Raw genomic sequence first — 20,843 nt, forward strand, 5'->3', positions numbered from 1 at the left:
GATTGCATAGAAAGCAAATTTTGTTATTAAAGGTTTGTTCTGTAATGGAGTGTCGCCTCACAGCCACCTTTAAACATTTTACTGGAAAGAAATAATATATGCTTACTAGTGTATCTACCCCCTCATGACCATACATGGTGTCAAGGGGAGGATCAGTATGCGTACGGTACGAGCTTCTGTATACTAAATTCAGCTTCCATCTTGGTTGAGGATTGCATCGCGTTGATGTGGACAGGAGTTAGACTGTAGTGGTACGGATACATCGAGCTGGGACCCGGGTAAATGAGTGGTGGCAACTTAACCCCAGCAGTGTGGTGCTAAAAATCTCTGTATCTCACGGATGAACAAAATGAGATATTTGATCAAACTTTTAAAAAGTCAACAGCTGACGTGCCTGACTGACATCTTAAGAACTTTTGGGATTCATTAAGTCATCAGAACAAGTATATGCTTCATAATACAAGTTTATCCAAAAATATGCATCACATCAAATTCCTACATCGCGCACATAATTACAAAGCAACACAAGCTGTATTTGGAGCCGATCACACAACAGTTTAAGGTGTAAACACACTCAACTTTTATGCCAGTTATCTTTGAAGTGTACCAAGGCACTTAAAACGATGTTGCACTTTCATGCCCTGTTTAAATGTTTAACGCGCGGAACCTGAGCTCAGTGAAATAGATTGTTGGGAAAGGAGTATAAATAAACTTGAATGAAGAGATTCCCGTTAGCCAGGCGCTGGGAGGATGAACTGGGCATCAAAAGGGCGCAGTGCATTCAACCGTCTGGGGCAGACACCCGCTGTATTAGTTGTGTAGTCCGCCCCCGCTGGCTGTAGAGGAAGTGGCAGCACGCTCTAGTGTATGCCACAAGGAGCCTTGTTGTTCACTCATTCATACAGTGGGGAAGGGTGAATACAAAATGAAACAAGCGCCCTCCCTCCCTTTGATGCTGCCCGGGAACTACCTACTCCCGGTCCCCGCTTTCTCTATCCTTAAGTGAAAGCACTTGGTCCCTGCCCTAAGTAACTGAACGTTCAGGGAGGGGTGCAAAGTAGTACCACTGTCCGGGAACAGAAGTACGGATCTGCATGAGGTCTCAGGCAGAAGAGGGTGTGTGGCTAAACGCCGCCATGGGGCAAAGGTCCGCTGTCAGGGGAGGAGGGCTCTCTCTGAGCGGGGGCGTTGCGGTTAAGTTGGGAAGGTGGGGTGAGGGGAGTAGAAGGCAACCCCCCTCCCCGCTATGTATTTGTTTAAGAACGGAACCCACGTTATCGCCTTCGCCCACCCACTGCGTCAATACCTGCAACTACGGCCTGTGAGCCCTGCTTCCCTCCCAATGTTCTAGCTTTGCCCGGAGACCAGCCAGCGAGGATCCCTGGTCACGGCAGCGGGCTACGTGCACACCCACGGGCCCCCAGCCTCGACCCCATGACACCTAACTTATGCCCCTAACATCCCATGCTCCGAGGCCCCCCGCGGCACTCACCTGATAGCATGTCGATGGCCTTCATCGCCCAGGTCTCGTCGGGGCAGTCCACGAAGGCGTAGCCCGACTTAAGCAGAAACTGCCCGGTGAACGGGATTTTGGACTCCTTAAAGAGGCTCTCCAGGTCCTGGGCGCTCACCGCCTCGCTCAGGTTCCCGACGTACAGCTTGTTCATCTTTTTCTGTGTGCAAACGGCCGCCAAACGCGTTACACAGCCAACTGGGTTTTACTCGAGAAGCACAAATACACAAAACCTAATCAAACGCAGTTGCGCATATACAGGATTGAAAAAAAAGAGCAGGTTGACAGTTAAGTGGGACTGAAAACGTGGGTGAAATAAAAAATAAAATGCCTTAATTTCATTCCAGGATGTGTAAATAAAAAAAAAACCTTTTCCGAGACTAGAATGGCGGGCTTGGGAAGAAACCGGAGAAGGAGGAGGAGAAAACTACTTTTTTGTCTTCCCCCACCTCCCAAACCCCTGGCAGGCCGACTGTGAAAATGTCACACTACGTTAGCGCTGGCACCGCCTCCAAATAAAACCAATAGAAAAAAACACTTTAATATTCCGGCCTTTTTTTTCAATGAGCCACGTGTTCAAACTACAAATCAACTTCTCACGTGAGGAATCGCGGCTCTTCAATTAGATAGTAGGTTTCTGCGAGGGAGGAGGGGGTGGATCGCTCGCGTGGGATTGGACAGTGAAGAGGCAGAGGGCGGTTAAGCGAAGAAAGGGCGGGAGCTTGAGGGGGCGGAGAAAGCTAGCGCTGGAATAACCCTTCTGTGAGATGAGCAGCCGCCGGTTAGTCACAGGCTGCGGAGGTCATCTGCCCCTTAATGAACTACACGTAGTTAAACAATTTATGAGGCGGGTGGTAGGGAAACTCGCACTAGGCGGATGCTGGAATTACTTTAGTTTTATTAGGCTGCTGCGAGGCATTATGTACGACTTACAACTGTGCAAATTCATGAAATAGAAATCGAAGCTTTTTAGATCGCAGGTTAACGTGACGTACTACTTTCCTCAACCTCCTTGAATTATTTATTGGATACCCGTCTATGCTTTTAATTAGAAGTGATACGAAGTGTGGATTTTTGCGGGGACGGGACAGAACTGCCTATCAAATGGGGTTGGTAATGGGTAGGGTATAAGGGGCCTGGGTTTATTTATTTATACACTTGTACTTTTTACTCGAGAAACGCATTTACAGATGCCAGGGTTCTGCGCAATTCTAACTTTTGTTTTTCCATTTTTATAAACTCAGTTTTATAAATAATACACTTTCACGTACCCGTTGTCCAAGATGTTTATAGACAATAAGTTATAGTTTGGGCTTTACCTCTGATTGTTAAATCGGTACTAGCTCTGGGTTAGTAAAGGACGGCGAGGTTTTGGGGAAACTGTTGAGTGGAGGCTACTTTTGATCTGAGTCGAGCACGAAACCTAATAAACTGATTTTCTCTGATAAGTTGTTCTATAGTTTTTTTTATAACTGCTTAAGAGTTTATTTGATATATGGCCATTTGTGTAGAAGTTGTGAAGTGGTCTAAATGTGATTTAGTTGATGAGGCAAATTTGTCTGGGAGCACCCTTCCTTACTAAAATATTTGACATTTCTGTTCGGAAAGTTTATGTCTCCGTATGAAGGTAATCGCATCAATACAGATATAACGCAGGTTTATTTCTTCATTGCCATGCTATTTAGTTCAGAATACTGAATGAATTAGTAACTCGTGCAATATAAGGAGTATGATGTGAGCTCTTGCTCTAACAGGTTGTAAGAAAACATAACGTCAAGCTAATTTACAGTCAAGGGCTAAAACTAATGTCCTTTTTGTACATTTTAGGATTCACATTATTCAAGAAATTGAACCCAGCCAGAGTGGTTCAAAAATACCCTGAACTCAATAGAAAGAGTAATCCGAAATAAACAAAAAAAGTGTTGTGTTTTCTCATCCACCTTCTACTTATGATGTCCCATTTCATTACCAGTTATGATTCTAATTAGCCATGTGGTAATGTGCCCACTAATAAAAATGACATGTGGGTGGGATACTCTTAAATTAACTTTTTAATCTATAAGGGATCCACAAGGAGAATGTGTTTGCTTTTAATGAGCTTTTTCAAGACCGATCTAAACATTGGTGGTTGATGCTCTGCTTGGCAAACTATATATTTTTTTAAGCCTTCTGTTAAGTAGTGATACTAGCTATATATTGTGAAAACTGCTCCTGTTTTGATACATAGTAGACACGAGCTATACCTAAAATGGACATTAATGTGTTCTTTTTTTTATGAATTGAGGGTTGAAATAAGAAAGTGGCAGGAGAGGTTCTTAAAATACTGCAAGGGACAAGTACTTAATATTTTAGGTCATCTGGCCAGAATTCTTGCTACTCCTATACACACAGTGCCTCAAAAAGAAGTGCACATTGCTGTTGAAATGTTATGAGGATGGATCCATGGATCTTTTATTTTGGGGGGGGAATTATGCATCTGCATTAGTTGCTGAACACCAAGAAAGGAATCCTTAACAATCAGCCCATAGATTATCAGCATGACACTGGAGAAATCGTTTTATCCACTAATGGAATCTGCAAAAGACATGCCAGTTCTTTAATCTTTTTAAAGAAAATGCAAGTTATAATGGCATGCGCTTTTGGTACAAGTATTTTCAGATGGACTGGAAAAAGTAATTAACATTTTCCTCCTGCTTTCAACAACATCTGTAAAACCCTCAACAAGGAAGAGAATAATTGCTTTACTTATTGGCTTGTTTGAGGGGTTTTCCCAAGAGTAGGAAGAGCTCAAATGAAAAAAGAAAGGAATACGTTAAGGCATCACTCAGAAAGATTACTCTTGAGTACTCTAGTTTTTATGTTCTGTACAGTTAAAAGGAAATACGCAATTGTTTGTTTACAAATGGCAAAAGATAACATTGGAACAATTGGTTCTACAAAACGTTCAAGGATTGTACTTGAAGTTTTTAAATCGAATTTCAGTTACTCTCCCTAAACTAATTAGTCACCTTAGAAGAATTACTGCGATTTGAGATAGAGGAAATGAAAGAAGGAATAGTTCTGTGACAAATTTATTCTAAAGATTTTGCCAGTAATTATTTTTGTTTAGAACAAATAAACATACATGTATCCAGTTAGTCATTGAGTAGTCTGAATGGCAGGACTTGCATCTCAAAATTGAATGAACTGCCTTCTCTCGATCATTCAAATAGGAAATTGAGCGGTTAAGAAGAGATCTTAGAAACACGCATTTGTAGTTACTGTCTGGAAACCTCATCTAATAATTATTTGCTTGAAAAGAAATAGTAGTTTACGCCGCCCCATTTAACCCCTTATCAATACCATGTATTTTTACAAAATCTTTTTTTTTTATTAAAACACACACTTGCCTTTTTGAAAGTGTGAGAGACTGCTGACTTCAGAGTAACCAGAGTAGAGTAGGTATGTAAGGTACTTCAGACTATTATTATGTCTAACGTTGGCAAGAAGTGTACATTCCCCGAAGCAAGGAGCTGGCTTATAAAATTCTCGTATTTAGTGAATACAAAGAAAGAGGACCTGTGACCTTTAAAGCATCGTCTTTATGAAGGAAGCTGGAAGGTACTCTTTGTTCAGTTGATTGATTAAATACTTCCACCATCTAAAGTAAGTGGTGGGCTGTACTTTATCTACAGTAATACAATGGTTTGAACCTACAGAATAATGTATGGCTCCAACTTGCCTTAAAATTGTGATTCTCGAGGAGAGACCGCACCTTCTGTGGATGTTAGCATAGCTCTTTCCAAGTAAATGTAATAGATTAACTGTTTTCCTCTGATTTTTGCCTACTGCTTTTGTTCCATTTCTATAAAGGAATCGCTCCAGTTTGCCGCAAAGCCATCAGACCCATGCAGGCTCTGGGGGATTTCTGTGACAGTAGTTGAAGGTACTACTCTTCGTCCTCTGACATGCGGTGTCTGGAGGCTTCAGCATGGTCTACAAGGATCTCGGAAAGGGAGACCAAGCCATACCCAGTGAAGCAGCGATTCATTCAAGCACTAGATTCAGATGTGATCAGTAAGAGACTATCCGCATACTCTACAGGCAACAAACTTATGTATGAGTACATGTTCCCTTCTGGAATTGATGTCTGTGTCTCTTGCTTATGGCACAGGGTTAAACGTGTTTGGCACTAATGGGTGAGAGCACAAGTTGCTTAGGACAGTGTTATGAACATGACTGATGTAAAGCTGCACACATTGTTCTTACCTTGCAAAGGTGACCAGAAAAGTACTGGTTTGAGGATCCAAGCTCTGAAGGACTGCTGTCAAGCAAAGTCCCTGACTGTCTGGGTCGCCTGTCTACTTGGTACAAGTTCATAGCCTCCTGAGCCTGGAGATCTATAATATGCTCTTGGGGACACATGGTGGGCCTAACCCGAGATTCCTGGAGCCATGAGAGGCTGGAGCATACCAGAGGCTTGAGATTCACAACATAACGATCCTTCTCTTTGTCCTAAAGCACCTCTAATCCTAATTTGGGCATGGAAAAAGATAAGGTACTAATAGAAGAACAACCACACCCCACCTGCTCCCTAATTGCACTCTGTGATTGTTTCTTACTGCAGTTGTCTTTGAGGAAAAAGGCAGCACATCAGGGCATTTGTTCCCGGTTGGTAGACTCAGCAGGCCTTCATGGGCAGAAAGTTGTACACTGCCTTGTCACTAAACAAGGCAGTGTACAACTTTCCTATTTGAATGATCGAGAGAAGGCAGTTCATTCAATTTTGAGATGCCAGTCCTGCCATTCAGACTACTCAATGACTAACTGGATACATGTATGTTTATTTGTTCTAAACAAAAATAATTACTGGCAAAATCTTTAGAATAAATTTGTCACAGAACTATTCCTTCTTTCATTTCCTCTATCTCAAATCGCAGTAATTCTTCTAAGGTGACTAATTAGTTTAGGGAGAGTAACTGAAATTCGATTTAAAAACTTCAAGTACAATCCTTGAACGTTTTGTAGAACCAATTGTTCCAATGTTATCTTTTGCCATTTGTAAACAAACAATTGCGTATTTCCTTTTAACTGTACAGAACATAAAAACTAGAGCACTCAAGAGTAATCTTTCTGAGTGATGCCTTAACGTATTCCTTTCTTTTTTCATTTGAGCTCTTCCTACTCTTGGGAAAACCCCTCAAACAAGCCAATAAGTAAAGCAATTATTCTCTTCCTTGTTGAGGGTTTTACAGATGTTGTTGAAAGCAGGAGGAAAATGTTAATTACTTTTTCCAGTCCATCTGAAAATACTTGTACCAAAAGCGCATGCCATTATAACTTGCATTTTCTTTAAAAAGATTAAAGAACTGGCATGTCTTTTGCAGATTCCATTAGTGGATAAAACGATTTCTCCATTGAACATGACTGATGTAAAGCTGCACACATTGTTCTTACCTTGCAAAGGTGACCAGAAAAGTACTGGTTTGAGGATCCAAGCTCTGAAGGACTGCTGTCAAGCAAAGTCCCTGACTGTCTGGGTCGCCTGTCTACTTGGTACAAGTTCATAGCCTCCTGAGCCTGGAGATCTATAATATGCTCTTGGGGACACATGGTGGGCCTAACCCGAGATTCCTGGAGCCATGAGAGGCTGGAGCATACCAGAGGCTTGAGATTCACAACATAACGATCCTTCTCTTTGTCCTAAAGCACCTCTAATCCTAATTTGGGCATGGAAAAAGATAAGGTATTAATAGAAGAACAACCACACCCCACCTGCTCCCTAATTGCACTCTGTGATTGTTTCTTACTGCAGTTGTCTTTGAGGAAAAAGGCAGCACATCAGGGCATTTGTTCCCGGTTGGTAGACTCAGCAGGCCTTCATGGGCAGAAAGTTGTACACTGCCTTGTCACTAAACAAGGTAGCCTAGATGTAAGCAAGAAACAAAACCGTTCTAATAATAAAGACCAAATATTGACCAAGAAAAAGTGGAAAAATATTTGTGTGACAATAGCAGAAGAAAAAGAGCAGGCATATAGAGGAAAAATATTTCCATTCAATAGTATGTTATGTATTATGTTTGTGGGAATATTACCTACTGGTGGTTGCCAGTAGGTAGTTATAGTTAGAACCTAGTTTCCATAGGAAAAGCGTTTTTGATTTGCCAATATCTTTGGTGCCGTTTGACAAATCTTTGTGAAATTTTCCCACAAATAGGGCCGGACCGCTCAGTTTGTGTGTTGATAGCTTCGGGATGATTTGTCAAGCGGGGGCCGATAAAAAAGGGGGGTTCCAAAGCTCGTTTTCCCCATGTTATTTTCCATATGAAACTTTATTACAGGCTACAGCTCGACCTGCTGAATGGAATTAGACCAAATTTGACAAAAAGGTAGGTCTTGGTTTAGAGTGTGTTCTTTTTTTAAATGATTTAAATCCGTTCAGTAGTTTCTGAGAAATTAAAAAAAGAAAAATATTGATTCCTGAGCACCGAGGAGGAGTCGCAAACCCTCCCGAGCACAAGCTCAATTCTGGTTGGCTGCCAACACTCCAAACCAGAAAGTGTTGGCAGCCATCTTGTGACTCGGTAACCGAGTCACAAGAAAAAGGGAGAAAGAAAGAGAACATTTGCTTATCAAAAAAACATGAAAAGGGGGCACAAAAAGCATTAAAAAAAAAACCATCAGCAGAATTCGCGCTGGGTGTTCAAATTCTGCCGGGAAAAAAAAGGAAGCCCGGACTTCATGGCCTGGGGGAATGCCAAAATTATATAGCGGGGGCCCCCGCAGCCCCGGGGACCACCACCTCCTGGGGCTTGTTTAATAAAATGTGGGGTCTTTATTTAAATATGCGTGGAGAGGCACGCCCCCCCCCACTGCCCCAGGGACCGCCACCTCCTCAGGGCGTAAATTAATTTGGGAAAAAAAAAAATGTGGGTGGGGGGCCTCACAGACCCCCAAACCCCGTGGACAGCCACCTCCCCGGTGCTTTCTGCAATTCTTTACGGGGGCCTCGCGGGCTCCCGCCCTGTCATAGCAAACTCTGCTTTGGTTTTTGGAAGCGAGAGTAGGAAACCTGCTCTTGCTTCCAAGAAGCTAAGCAGAATTGCTTTTACACAAGGGGAGCTGCCACAGTCCCCAACGGAGAGGCCAGGCCCCGGGGGATGGGCTCCCCGGGGCCAGAAGTGGCCCAGGAGGGGGACCACGCAGCCCCCTCCCGCAAAATAAAAAAAATGCCAGGCTCCACTATGGGGAGTGGCGTCAGGGAGCCCGTTTGCACAGTGGTGGAGGGAGGAGGCGGGGCCTGATGTAACAAGTGTGCAAACGCGCCCTGGCACCTTGTAAATTGGGGGATTAAGTCACCTTCAATTCTGAGGGTCCCTGGTGGCCAACTAGCCCACTAGGTACCTCCAGTAAGCGCCACAGAGCTGTGTTGCAGAGAGGTGGTCCAAGGCCACGCCCCTTTTTACACCTCTCTGCAACACAGCTCTGTGGCGCTTACTGGAGGTACCTGGTAGGCTAGTTGCCCCCCAGGGACCCTAAGGATTAAAGGGGACTTAATCCCCCAACTTACAACGTGCCAGGGGCTCCTTGAATCCTGAGGGTCCCTGGGGGCCAACTAGCCCACCAGGTACCTCCAGTAAGCGCCACGGAGCTGCGTTGCAGAGAGGTGGTCCGAGGCCACGCCCCTTTTTACACCACTCTGCAAACGCGGCTTCTAGTGCACTGCTGGTGGGGCGATGAGGTCCTCTTGTGTCCTGAGGACCTCAGGACACAAGTGGACTTCATCCAGTGTAGTGTAAAAAGGGGCGTGGCCTCGGAACACCTCCCTGCAAGGCAGCTCTGTGGTTCTTTCTGGAGGTGCCTGGTGGGCTAGTTGGCCCCCAGGTACCCACAGGATTCAAGAGGACTTAACCCCCCAACTTTCAACGCACCGGGGTGCAGGGAGGGGGCGGGCCTGATATAACAAGTTAGCAATCCTGCTGTGTGGGACTTACTGGAGGTAATAAAAGTGGTATTTTGCCCCCAAGGTTGACATTGGGGGCTAACTACTCCTACTATTACCTCCAGTAAATCCCACACAGTGGGATTGCTAAGAGGTGTTCGGAGGCCACACTCACTTTTCTCCACCACTCTGCAAACGCGACTGGTATGTTATAGTTAGAAATCAGCATTTAAAAGACCATTGAAATTTACTGACAACCATAGGTTTTGGGGATGTTATAGTTATAAATTAGCATTTAAAAAACCTTTCATACACCCACTCTAAATTACAGACTACCAATATCGAAACCATAGTCACACAAATAGCAGTTAGGACATTCCCGCTCCCTGATTCCTAAGTCTACACACACATCCACCCACTAACCCATACAGTTACTCATACACACAGTCATTCATCAATACAGCCACTGATATATCCACTCATACACCCACATACACTCACACACTGCCACTCACCCAAAGACTTACTCAAAAACTTAGTCAGTCACGCAAAGAATTACACTGCCATTTACTCACCTATACAGTTATACACACACCACGTCACTGATTCATACAGATATGTACTGTCTTCAACAATTACTGGCATAAGCACACATCCATGCAGCCACTGTCACAATCACTCATTGTGACATATACTCACCTATATACTCCAACACTCCCTGTAGGAGAGTAGGGTCTGCTATCCTATGGTCACCCCAAATTTTTGCTTTTTGCTTCACTGGTTTATGACTTAATGTGGCTGTGGGCCTGCTAATCAGACCCACAGCCTGCTGTTCTCTCTCTAAATTGTAACCCATGTACTTTAGGTGCATAACGAAATTGGAACTGGTTCACCTTATTGGCCCCTGTAACAGTGTACCCAGGTACCCAGGGCATAGGTGCTTCCAAGGCCTACCAGGGGCTGCAGCATGTATTGTGCCACCCCTGGCCTGGCCTCCATATTGGACACAACTGGCTGATCACTCAGCTGGGGTAAGTCGGTGTAACCACCCCTTACTTAGGTGTAGTATGCCTATACCTAACCTAAAAATGGACACATATGTTCCTATCAGTTACTCCTATGGAAGGCCTCATCAATCCTGGAGGCAGAGTGCTTGGAAATATGTGAGATGGTGCTCTGGCATGAGCTGAGCCTGTCTGCAGCTTTCGGAACCATGTCCTTTAGCTGTTTCATGATATTGCCATACCATATACTCTTAAGTGCATTATGAACCTCGCGGTTAAATGCTATCTTAGGTTTGGCTTTATCAAAACATGTCGAGTAAGGTGTCATACGAATTGGAATACTACCCCCTCGCCAGTTCTGGCGACGGGGGTAGCATTCCACCCTTCTAGAGGGACACGACATGTACCTAGCCTGAACCCCGGTTAAAGTTAAACAGAGCCTTAGCATCACAAAATGGATGCTGCCACCACAGACACAAGTCTGACCTCCTGCTGCTGGGAGTCCTTCCAGCGAGGGCAGCTTGGACAAAGGGTTTCCTGCCTGGGGAGGTGCTAGCACCACCCCAGACAGGATTTTGTGTATTGGGTAGGACAGGGCTGAAAAGAAACAGACATGCCTGGGGCACACAAGGTGTCCCTGCGCATAGGCCAGTTCAAACCGGTGCTGGGGCTTTCCAGCCCCAGTCCTGGCGCGAAACTGGACAAAGGAAAGGGGGTGTAACCACCCCCCTTCCTGGTTCCACCCAGAGGAGGGACCTAGTAGGTGATCCGGCCCCCCAGATTCGAATAAGAGTGGGAGCTGTGTCCTGAGACTTCAGATCATCCTGAATCAACTTGAAATAAAGAAGAAGACTGGACTTCGACATTCTGCTGCACAGAAGACGGAAGAGAATCTCCCTTGTGGCCAAGGAGTGACCACCCTGTGAACACAGGCACCAACCAGCAACTCGACGTCTGCTTTGCCGCCGCCTCCCGCCGGAGCCCGAGCCCAGAGCCTGACAAGACCCAGACTCCCAGACTTCTCACCGCCCGATCCACAGTCCCTGCAAAGAAGGGACCCGTGGAGGCACCGAGAGACGTGGGACCGGACATCTTGGAAGACCCCCGAGACGCTGACTGCGCAGCATCAGAGGCACCCTCGACGCTGTGCTTTGGGGTTTGAGAAGCCCTAACCTCGAGCAGCCTTTGCACCAGAGATCAGCCCCCCAGCATCTCCACGATCTGCGTGGGGCCCTTTTGCACCGTGCCACTCGACGCGCCATCCCGGCCACTTGCCACGTGGCTAGCGGCCATCTTGGCGACGAAACCTACAACTTTCACTGCAGGTCTGGTTGCTCCAGACTTGCCCTTGCTCCTGTGAAAAGGAGCACCCGCTCTGACCTTGCTGGTCCGAGTGACAAGCCTTTCTTGATTCCTGCGTGGCTTGCATTAGCCAAGGCCTGTTTGCTTCTATCAAGTCGCCGACACCGCCAACAGCGAGAAGCCTGCGTGGGACAGCTCGTGACCGACTCCTGGACGTCTTCGACCCCTCGTGTCCACGTGGCTGCAGAGAGAAGCTACACCTCGACGCCTGTTTGCACCCGACATCGCCTGGTTCCACGGTAGTCACTGGCTAGTGACTTTGAACATTGTCCCCTCTGCTTTCAGGTCTTCACCTCTTCAGATCCACCCTTGGATCCACCGGAACTCTTCACATCGAGCCGCCTGCAGCATCTTCAGCTCCAAGCACCATCGACCTGCGTGACGAAACCCGACACTACTTCGACCCTATGCACCCGCTTCCTGTGGGTGAGGTAACTCAGCGCCGCCGGTGTTCCCACACTGGTACACACCTCTAGTGTCTGTGTCTCAAGTTTCAGCTTTCTAGGTCACTCGGAAGGTTCCTTCCTAACTAACTTTGTACTTTTTACGCACCATTGACATTGCATTGGTAAAGCATGCACTTTCCGCACTGCTCCCGAGTCCTGCGGGCCTTTCCCGACTTCTTCACTGCTAGTCCCGAACAGCTCCAGCGATTCCCCAGGCCCTAGGCCTCTTCACTTTCCCCATAGTGGTTCTTATACCACTATTTTAGTATATGGTTTAGGTGGCCCCTAGGGCTCATCCATATTGTGCAACTTTTGTGTATTTAAACTGTGTTTTGTTTTAACGCATTTGCTTCTGTGCTCATAAAGAGTATCAGGGATATTTGTAGTAATAAATCTATATATATTTTCAATATATATCTGGGTGGTGTCCTTTCATTTGGTATTCAAGGGATTGTGTATGGTAAAACAGCTTGCTTCACATGCCTTTACAGAGTTTAGCCTAAGACTGCTTAGTCCATGCTACCCCTAGGATAGCTTGTCTATAAGGTTGACTTTACAACCTGCACCATAAGGGTTGCTTGGCATGATACAAGGTGATCACTAGAACTAGTGAGCATCATATATCAGGCCAACTTCTCACATTGGTGAGCAGCGGATTGGGATTTGAGCTTGCTGTTGTTTTACCATTACAATCTTTGAAAATATCATTTGAAAGATCATACAGGTACCTGATAGGTACACTAAAACAAGACTAGATATACTTAAGTTCTACTGAACTTAGTTGTTGTAGAGGATAGGGAGTAGCACACCCTGACTACAACTACTAGATAGGTTTTGTAGGAAAACACCAGTGTAGGTAGATTGCAACACATCCACCACACTAGAGCAATGTCTGGAGCAGAGGGATCCACTGGACTCATCTCTGTTGAGAGTGACCCTCCAAGGGCACCATCCAAATTTGCTACCTTTCCATTTAAGGAACTGAGGCAACTGTGTTCCGTGAGAGGAATCAAAACAGGTCCTTCGCCTACAGCAGGACACCTCAGAGAGCTTTTAGACCAGTCTGAAGCTCTAAGGGACTCCAAACCAGGCCCCTCAGGGACTGGAGATGGAGGATCCCCCACTGAAGATGATAACTCTGATGCCCCTGCCCCTGTAGTTCAGGTAGATGAGGAAAACCAGACCCCTGGGAATACTCAGCCTGAGGAAGAAGAAGAGGAGGAGGAGGAGGAAGAGAGTGAATCTGATGATGGGACTAGCCAGGTGTTAGTCAGCAGGCTTAACCAGGCTAACTTAAGCTTATTTGGGACTGAAGGTGGGTCCAACCCATTCAGACCCCCAAATGGACTTAACCAGGAGCATAGGAGGAGGAGGAATCACTCAGGTGAATCCAATACTTCCCATGTTTCTAGAGGTTCTCATGGCAACTCCAGAAGGGAGTTGACTAGCCCTCAGAGAAGGGAACATGTGGCCAAAATGAGAGAGGCTGAACTTAGGATCCAGAGACAAGAATTAGAAGTTGCCCTGGCCAAAGAGAAACTTGCTAGAGCAAGGCAGCCTAGAGAGAGTGGATCAGATTCCACTGGTGGCAGCACTATCCCTAAGGATAAAGACAGGTCCTATGACAATAGAAACCTGAGTAAGATTGTGCCCCCCTACAAAGCTGGGGATGATATCCACAAGTGGATGACTGGACTTGAGAGAGCTTGCAAAGTACAGCAGGTTCATCAGGAGCAGTGGGCAGCAATCTTGTGGCTCTCCTTTGAAGGTAGAGGCCGAGACAGACTCCTCACAGTTAGTGATGGGGAGTCTAGAAACTACCTGGTCCTGAAGAGTGCTCTGATTGATGGGTTAGGCTTAACCACTGAACAGTACAGGTTAATGTTCAGAGATACCTAGAAGACACAGACTCAGGACTGGTCTGAATTTGTTGAATGTGCCACTAAGGCTCTGGAGGGCTGGTTGCTGGGAAGTAAAGTTACAGACTATGAAGGATTGTATAATTTGCTTATGAGAGAACAGATTTTAAATAACTGTCAGAACCAGCAGTTGCATCAACATTTGGTTGACTCAGATCTAACCTCTCCCCAAGAATTGGGAAAGAGGGCAGACAAATGGGTCAGAACCAGAGTTAAGCAAAAGAACCAGAACCAGAACCAGGGTGGTGACCAAAAGAAAACAGACCAGAAGGGTGGGGAGCAGAAAGCTAAAGACCAGAAGTCTTCAACAGGGCCCCAAACTAATACTGAGGGTGGGTCCCAACCTTCCAAGAAGAAGAAGAAAGAAGGTCAAAGAAAACCCTGGTGTAGCTTTTGCAAAAACACCACTCACCGGACAAGTGATTGTAAAAAGGGTGGAGCCACCAACACTGCAGCCCCTAAGGCACCTGCACCCACTAGTACAGCTAGCAGTGTTGGACCACAGACTAAGGGGGTAGTGGGTATCACCTTGGGAACTGATGGAGATTCTGACCTAGTCAGAGTCCCCACACAGGCTGTTCTGATCTGTGATGGGGAGATTGATTTCTCCCCTACTGTCAGTCTCAATAATTTGGGCAAGTACAGACAGACACCATTAATTAATGAAAAAGTGGCTCAAGCATACAGGGACACATGTGCCAGTGTCACTATGGTGACGCCTAGCTTTGTGGACCCTGGACAGTACATATCAGGTGATAATTACCTGGTGACCAATGCCAGCAATGTCACTACTACACATAGTGTGGCAATTGTTAACTTTTCCTGGGGAGGGGTAACTGGCCTAAAAAGAGTTGTGGTTAGTGCTGATCTCCCAGTAGAATGTTTGTTGGGCAATGACCTGGAGAGCTCTCTATGGTCAGAAGTTGAGTACAGGACTCATGCAGAGATGTTAGGGATATCATCACACGTCCTTGCTGTGACCAGGTCACAGGCCAAAAAGTGCCTCTCTGAACCTCAGGTCTTGGATCCTGGAACAATGGACCAAGTACCTTCCAAGACAAGGAACAGGAGGGCAAAGGCTGTGCCTTCCCAAATGCCTACAAGTGAGGATCAGCCTTCACAGGAAGATGATTCTGAGACCCCTGAAGGAACTGTCCCTATAGAACTTGAACCTGATCAGGTTGAGTTTCTGGGGACAGGGGGACCTTCTAGGGCAGACTTGGGGCAGGCTCAGTTATCCTGTCCTTCTCTTGAACCCCTCAGACAGCAGGCTGCTGCTGAGGCTGCTGGGAATGCTCAAGGTACCCATAAGGTTTATTGGGATGATGGGCTCCTTTATTCAGAGGGTAGAGACCCCAAGCCTGGTACAACCAGGAGGTTGGTCATACCTCTGCAATTTAGGGGCTTCCTTCTTACCTTGGCACACAATATTCCCTTAGCAGGGCACCTAGGCCAGAACAAAACATGGGACAGACTTGTCTGTCACTTTCACTGGCCTCACATGTCAGAAGATACCAAGGAGTTTTGTCGGTCCTGTGTAACCTGCCAAGCAAGTGGCAAAGCAGGTGGTACGACAAAGGCCCCCCTAATACCACTACCTGTGGTGGGGGTGCCCTTTGAGAGAGTGGGGATTGACATTGTTGGTCCAATGGATCCCCCTACAGCATCTGGGCACAGATTCATACTGGTGGTGGTGGACCATGCCACCAGGTACCCAGAGGCAATTCCCCTTAGGACCACAACAGCTCCTGTTGTGGCCAGGGCCTTACTTAGAGTTTTCTCCAGAGTGGGGTTTCCTAAGGAGGTAGTATCTGATAGAGGTGCAAACTTCATGTCAGGTTACTTGACAGCTATGTGGAAGGAATGTGGTGTTAACTATAAGTTCACCACTCCCTATCATCCACAATGCAATGGGCTTGTTGAGAGGTTCAACAAGACCCTAAAGGGCATGATCAAAGGATTACCCGAGAAGCTCAGGCGAAGATGGGATATCCTTCTGCCCTGCCTTCTGTTTGCTTACAGAGAGGTCCCACAAAAAGGAGTTGGCTTCAGCCCCTTTGAATTGTTGTTTGGACATCCTGTAAGAGGACCCCTATGTCTGGTGAGGGAAGGATGGGAGTTACCTCTCAAAAAGCCCAAGCAAGACATAGTGGACTATGTATTTGGTCTCCGCTCCAGGATGGCTGAGTATATGGAGAAGGCCTCCAAAAACCTTGAGGCTAGCCAGGCCTTACAGAAAGCCTGGCATGACCAAAAGGCTGTCCTGACTGAGTACCAGCCTGGACAGAAGGTATGGGTGTTGGAGCCAGTGGCCCCAGCAGCACTCCAAGACAGATGGTCTGGACCCCATATCATCATGGAGAAAAAAGGAGAGGTCACCTACTTGGTGGACCTTGGAACTCCCAGAAGCCCTTACAGGGTGCTCCATGTTAACAGGCTGAAAGCATATGTTGACAGGGCAGACATGGGCTTGCTCATGGCTACAGATGAGGGGCTGGAGGAAGAGAGTGACCCTCTCCCAGACCTGCTGACTCAGAACCCTGAGGATGGCTCAGTTGATGGTGTGGCCTTAGATGGCAGCCTCACTGAACATCAGCAACATGACTGTAGACAGGTTTTGCAGTCATTTCGACATATGTTCTCCCTGACACCCAGTCAGACTAACTGGTGTACCCATGTGGTGGACACTGGTGATAGTCTTCCTGTAAAGAACAACATTTACAGGCAGCCTGACCATGTCAGAGACTGTATCAAGGCTGAGGTACAAAAGATGCTGGAGTTAGGTGTCATTGAGCCTTCAGAGAGCCCCTGGGCTAGCCCAGTGGTTCTGGTCCCCAAACCTCACACCAAAGATGGGAAGAGAGAGATGAGGTTCTGTGTGGACTACAGAGGACTCAATGCTGTCACTAGGACAGATGCACACCCAATTCCAAGAGCAGATGAGCTCATAGACAAATTGGCTTCTGCCAAGTATTTGAGCACATTCGACTTGACAGCTGGCTACTGGCAAATCAGGTTAGCTGAGGAGTCTAAAGCCAAGACAGCATTTTCTACCCCCAGTGGGCATTACCAATTTGTGGTGATGCCCTTTGGTTTGAAAAATGCACCTGCCACCTTCCAAAGGTTGGTGAATCAAGTCCTTACTGGGCTGGATGACTTTTGTGCAGCATATCTGGATGATATTGCTGTCTTTAGCTCCACCTGGGAGGATCACCTGGTCCACCTGAAGTAAGTGCTAGAGGCTCTGCAAAAGGCAGGCCTCACTATCAAGGCAACCAAGTGCCAGATAGGGCAGAGTAAGGTTGTGTACTTGGGCCACCTTGTGGGTGGAGGCCAAGTTCAACCACTGGAGAGTAAGATTCAGACCATAAAGGACTGGACTCCTCCAACTACCCAGACTCAGGTCAGAGCTTTCTTGGGCCTGACTGGGTACTACAGGAAGTTTGTTATGAACTATGGGTCCATTGTGACTCCTCTTAATGATCTGACATCCAAGAAGATGCCCAAAAAGGTTCAGTGGACAGAATGCTGTCAAAAGGCATTTGATGACCTGAAGAAGGCCATGTGCTCTGCACCTATCCTGAAGAGTCCTGACTACTCCAGAGAGTTTATTGTCCAAACAGATGCTTCTGAGTTGGGAGTGGGAGCTGTGCTTTCACAACTTAATGTAGATGGTCAAGACCAGCCCATTGCTTTCATTAGCAGAAGGCTGACCCCCAGAGAGAAACGTTGGTCAGCCATTGAGAGGGAGGCCTTTGCTGTGGTGTGGGCCCTGAAGAAGTTGAGACCATACTTGTTTGGCACTCACTTCAAGATTCAGACCGACCATAAGCCCCTCTTATGGCTTAATCAGATGAAGGGTGAAAACCCCAAACTGCTCAGGTGGTCCATTTCCCTACAGGGGATGGACTTTACAGTGGAGCACCGCCCAGGGACTGACCATGGTAATGCAGATGGTCTCTCCAGGTACTTCCACTTAGAACATGAAGACACAACTGGTCAAGGTTAGTCTAATGTCCCTGCGTTTGGGGGGGGGGGGTTGTGTAGGAGAGTAGGGTCTGCTATCCTATGGTCACCCCAAATTTTTGCTTTTTGCTTCACTGGTTTATGACTTAATGTGGCTGTGGGCCTGCTAATCAGACCCACAGCCTGCTGTTCTCTCTCTAAATTGTAACCCATGTACTTTAGGTGCATAACGAAATTGGAACTGGTTCACCTTATTGGCCCCTGTAACAGTGTACCCAGGTACCCAGGGCATAGGTGCTTCCAAGGCCTACCAGGGGCTGCAGCATGTATTGTGCCACCCCTGGCCTGGCCTCCATATTTGACACAACTGGCTGATCACTCAGCTGGGGTAAGTCGGTGTAACCACCCCTTACTTAGGTGTAGTATGCCTATACCTAACCTAAAAATGGACACATATGTTCCTATCAGTCACTCCTATGGAAGGCCTCATCAATCCTGGAGGCAGAGTGCTTGGAAATATGTGAGATGGTGCTCTGGCATGAGCTGAGCCTGTCTGCAGCTTTCGGAACCATGTCCTTTAGCTGTTTCATGATATTGCCATACCATATACTCTTAAGTGCATTATGAACCTCGCGGTTAAATGCTATCTTAGGTTTGGCTTTATCAAAACATGTCGAGTAAGGTGTCATACGAATTGGAATACTACCCCCTCGCCAGTTCTGGCGACGGGGGTAGCATTCCAACCTTCTAGAGGGACACGACATGTACCTAGCCTGAACCCCGGTTAAAGTTAAACAGAGCCTTAGCATCACAAAATGGATGCTGCCACCACAGACACAAGTCTGACCTCCTGCTGCTGGGAGTCCTTCCAGCGAGGGCAGCTTGGACAAAGGGTTTCCTGCCTGGGGAGGTGCTAGCACCACCCCAGACAGGATTTTGTGTATTGGGTAGGACAGGGCTGAAAAGAAACAGACATGCCTGGGGCACACAAGGTGTCCCTGCGCATAGGCCAGTTCAAACCGGTGCTGGGGCTTTCCAGCCCCAGTCCTGGCGCGAAACTGGACAAAGGAAAGGGGGTGTAACCACCCCCCTTCCTGGTTCCACCCAGAGGAGGGACCTAGTAGGTGATCCGGCCCCCCAGATTCGAATAAGAGTGGGAGCTGTGTCCTGAGACTTCAGATCATCCTGAATCAACTTGAAATAAAGAAGAAGACTGGACTTCGACATTCTGCTGCACAGAAGACGGAAGAGAATCTCCCTTGTGGCCAAGGAGTGACCACCCTGTGAACACAGGCACCAACCAGCAACTCGACGTCTGCTTTGCCGCCGCCTCCCGCCGGAGCCCGAGCCCAGAGCCTGACAAGACCCAGACTCCCAGACTTCTCACCGCCCGATCCACAGTCCCTGCAAAGAAGGGACCCGTGGAGGCACCGAGAGACTTGGGACCGGACATCTTGGAAGACCCCCGAGACGCTGACTGCGCAGCATCAGAGGCACCCTCGACGCTGTGCTTTGGGGTTTGAGAAGCCCTAACCTCGAGCAGCCTTTGCACCAGAGATCAGCCCCCCAGCATCTCCACGATCTGCGTGGGGCCCTTTTGCACCGTGCCACTCGACGCGCCATCCCGGCCACTTGCCACGTGGCTAGCGGCCATCTTGGCGACGAAACCTACAACTTTCACTGCAGGTCTGGTTGCTCCAGACTTGCCCTTGCTCCTGTGAAAAGGAGCACCCGCTCTGACCTTGCTGGTCCGAGTGACAAGCTTTTCTTGATTCCTGCGTGGCTTGCATTAGCCAAGGCCTGTTTGCTTCTATCAAGTCGCCGACACCGCCAACAGCAAGAAGCCTGCGTGGGACAGCTCGTGACCGACTCCTGGACGTCTTCGACCCCTCGTGTCCACGTGGCTGCAGAGAGAAGCTACACCTCGACGCCTGTTTGCACCCGACATCGCCTGGTTCCACTCTGGTTCCACGGTAGTCACTGGCTAGTGACTTTGAACATTGTCCCCTCTGCTTTCAGGTCTTCACCTCTTCAGATCCACCCTTGGATCCACCGGAACTCTTCACATCGAGCCGCCTGCAGCATCTTCAGCTCCAAGCACCATCGACCTGCGTGACGAAACCCGACACTACTTCGACCCTATGCACCCGCTTCCTGTGGGTGAGGTAACTCAGCTCCGCCAGTGTTCCCACACTGGTACACACCTCTAGTGTCTGTGTCTCAAGTTTCAGCTTTCTAGGTCACTCGGAAGGTTCCTTCCTAACTAACTTTGTACTTTTTACGCACCATTGACATTGCATTGGTAAAGCGTGCACTTTCCGCACTGCTCCCGAGTCCTGCGGGCCTTTCCCGACTTCTTCACTGCTAGTCCCGAACAGCTCCAGCGATTCCCCAGGCCCTAGGCCTCTTCACTTTCCCCATAGTGGTTCTTATACCACTATTTTAGTATATGGTTTAGGTGGCCCCTAGGGCTCATCCATATTGTGCAACTTTTGTGTATTTAAACTGTGTTTTGTTTTAACGCATTTGCTTCTGTGCTCATAAAGAGTATCAGGGATATTTGTAGTAATAAATCTATATATATTTTCAATATATATCTGGGTGGTGTCCTTTCATTTGGTATTCAAGGGATTGTGTATGGTAAAACAGCTTGCTTCACATGCCTTTACAGAGTTTAGCCTAAGACTGCTTAGTCCATGCTACCCCTAGGAT

At 47.2% G+C, this 20,843-nt stretch overlaps 1 protein-coding gene across 1 annotated transcript in view; it reads right to left on the bottom strand.

Annotated features, from left to right (window-relative positions):
- The window catches only part of IGF2BP3 (insulin like growth factor 2 mRNA binding protein 3), a 1,020,294-nt gene extending 1,018,291 nt beyond the window's left edge, over positions 1–2,003 (bottom strand). Inside the window, exon 1 of the mRNA XM_078663554.1 lies at positions 1,493–2,003. Within this exon, the coding sequence (XP_078519680.1) occupies positions 1,493–1,667 (175 nt within the window). The 5' untranslated portion in view covers positions 1,668–2,003. The remainder of the gene's footprint in view (positions 1–1,492) is intronic.
- Positions 2,004–20,843: the final 18,840 nt, after the last annotated feature.

This window comes from Lissotriton helveticus, chromosome 10 (assembly GCF_964261635.1).
Source record: "Lissotriton helveticus chromosome 10, aLisHel1.1, whole genome shotgun sequence".
Lineage (NCBI taxonomy): Eukaryota > Metazoa > Chordata > Amphibia > Caudata > Salamandridae > Lissotriton > Lissotriton helveticus.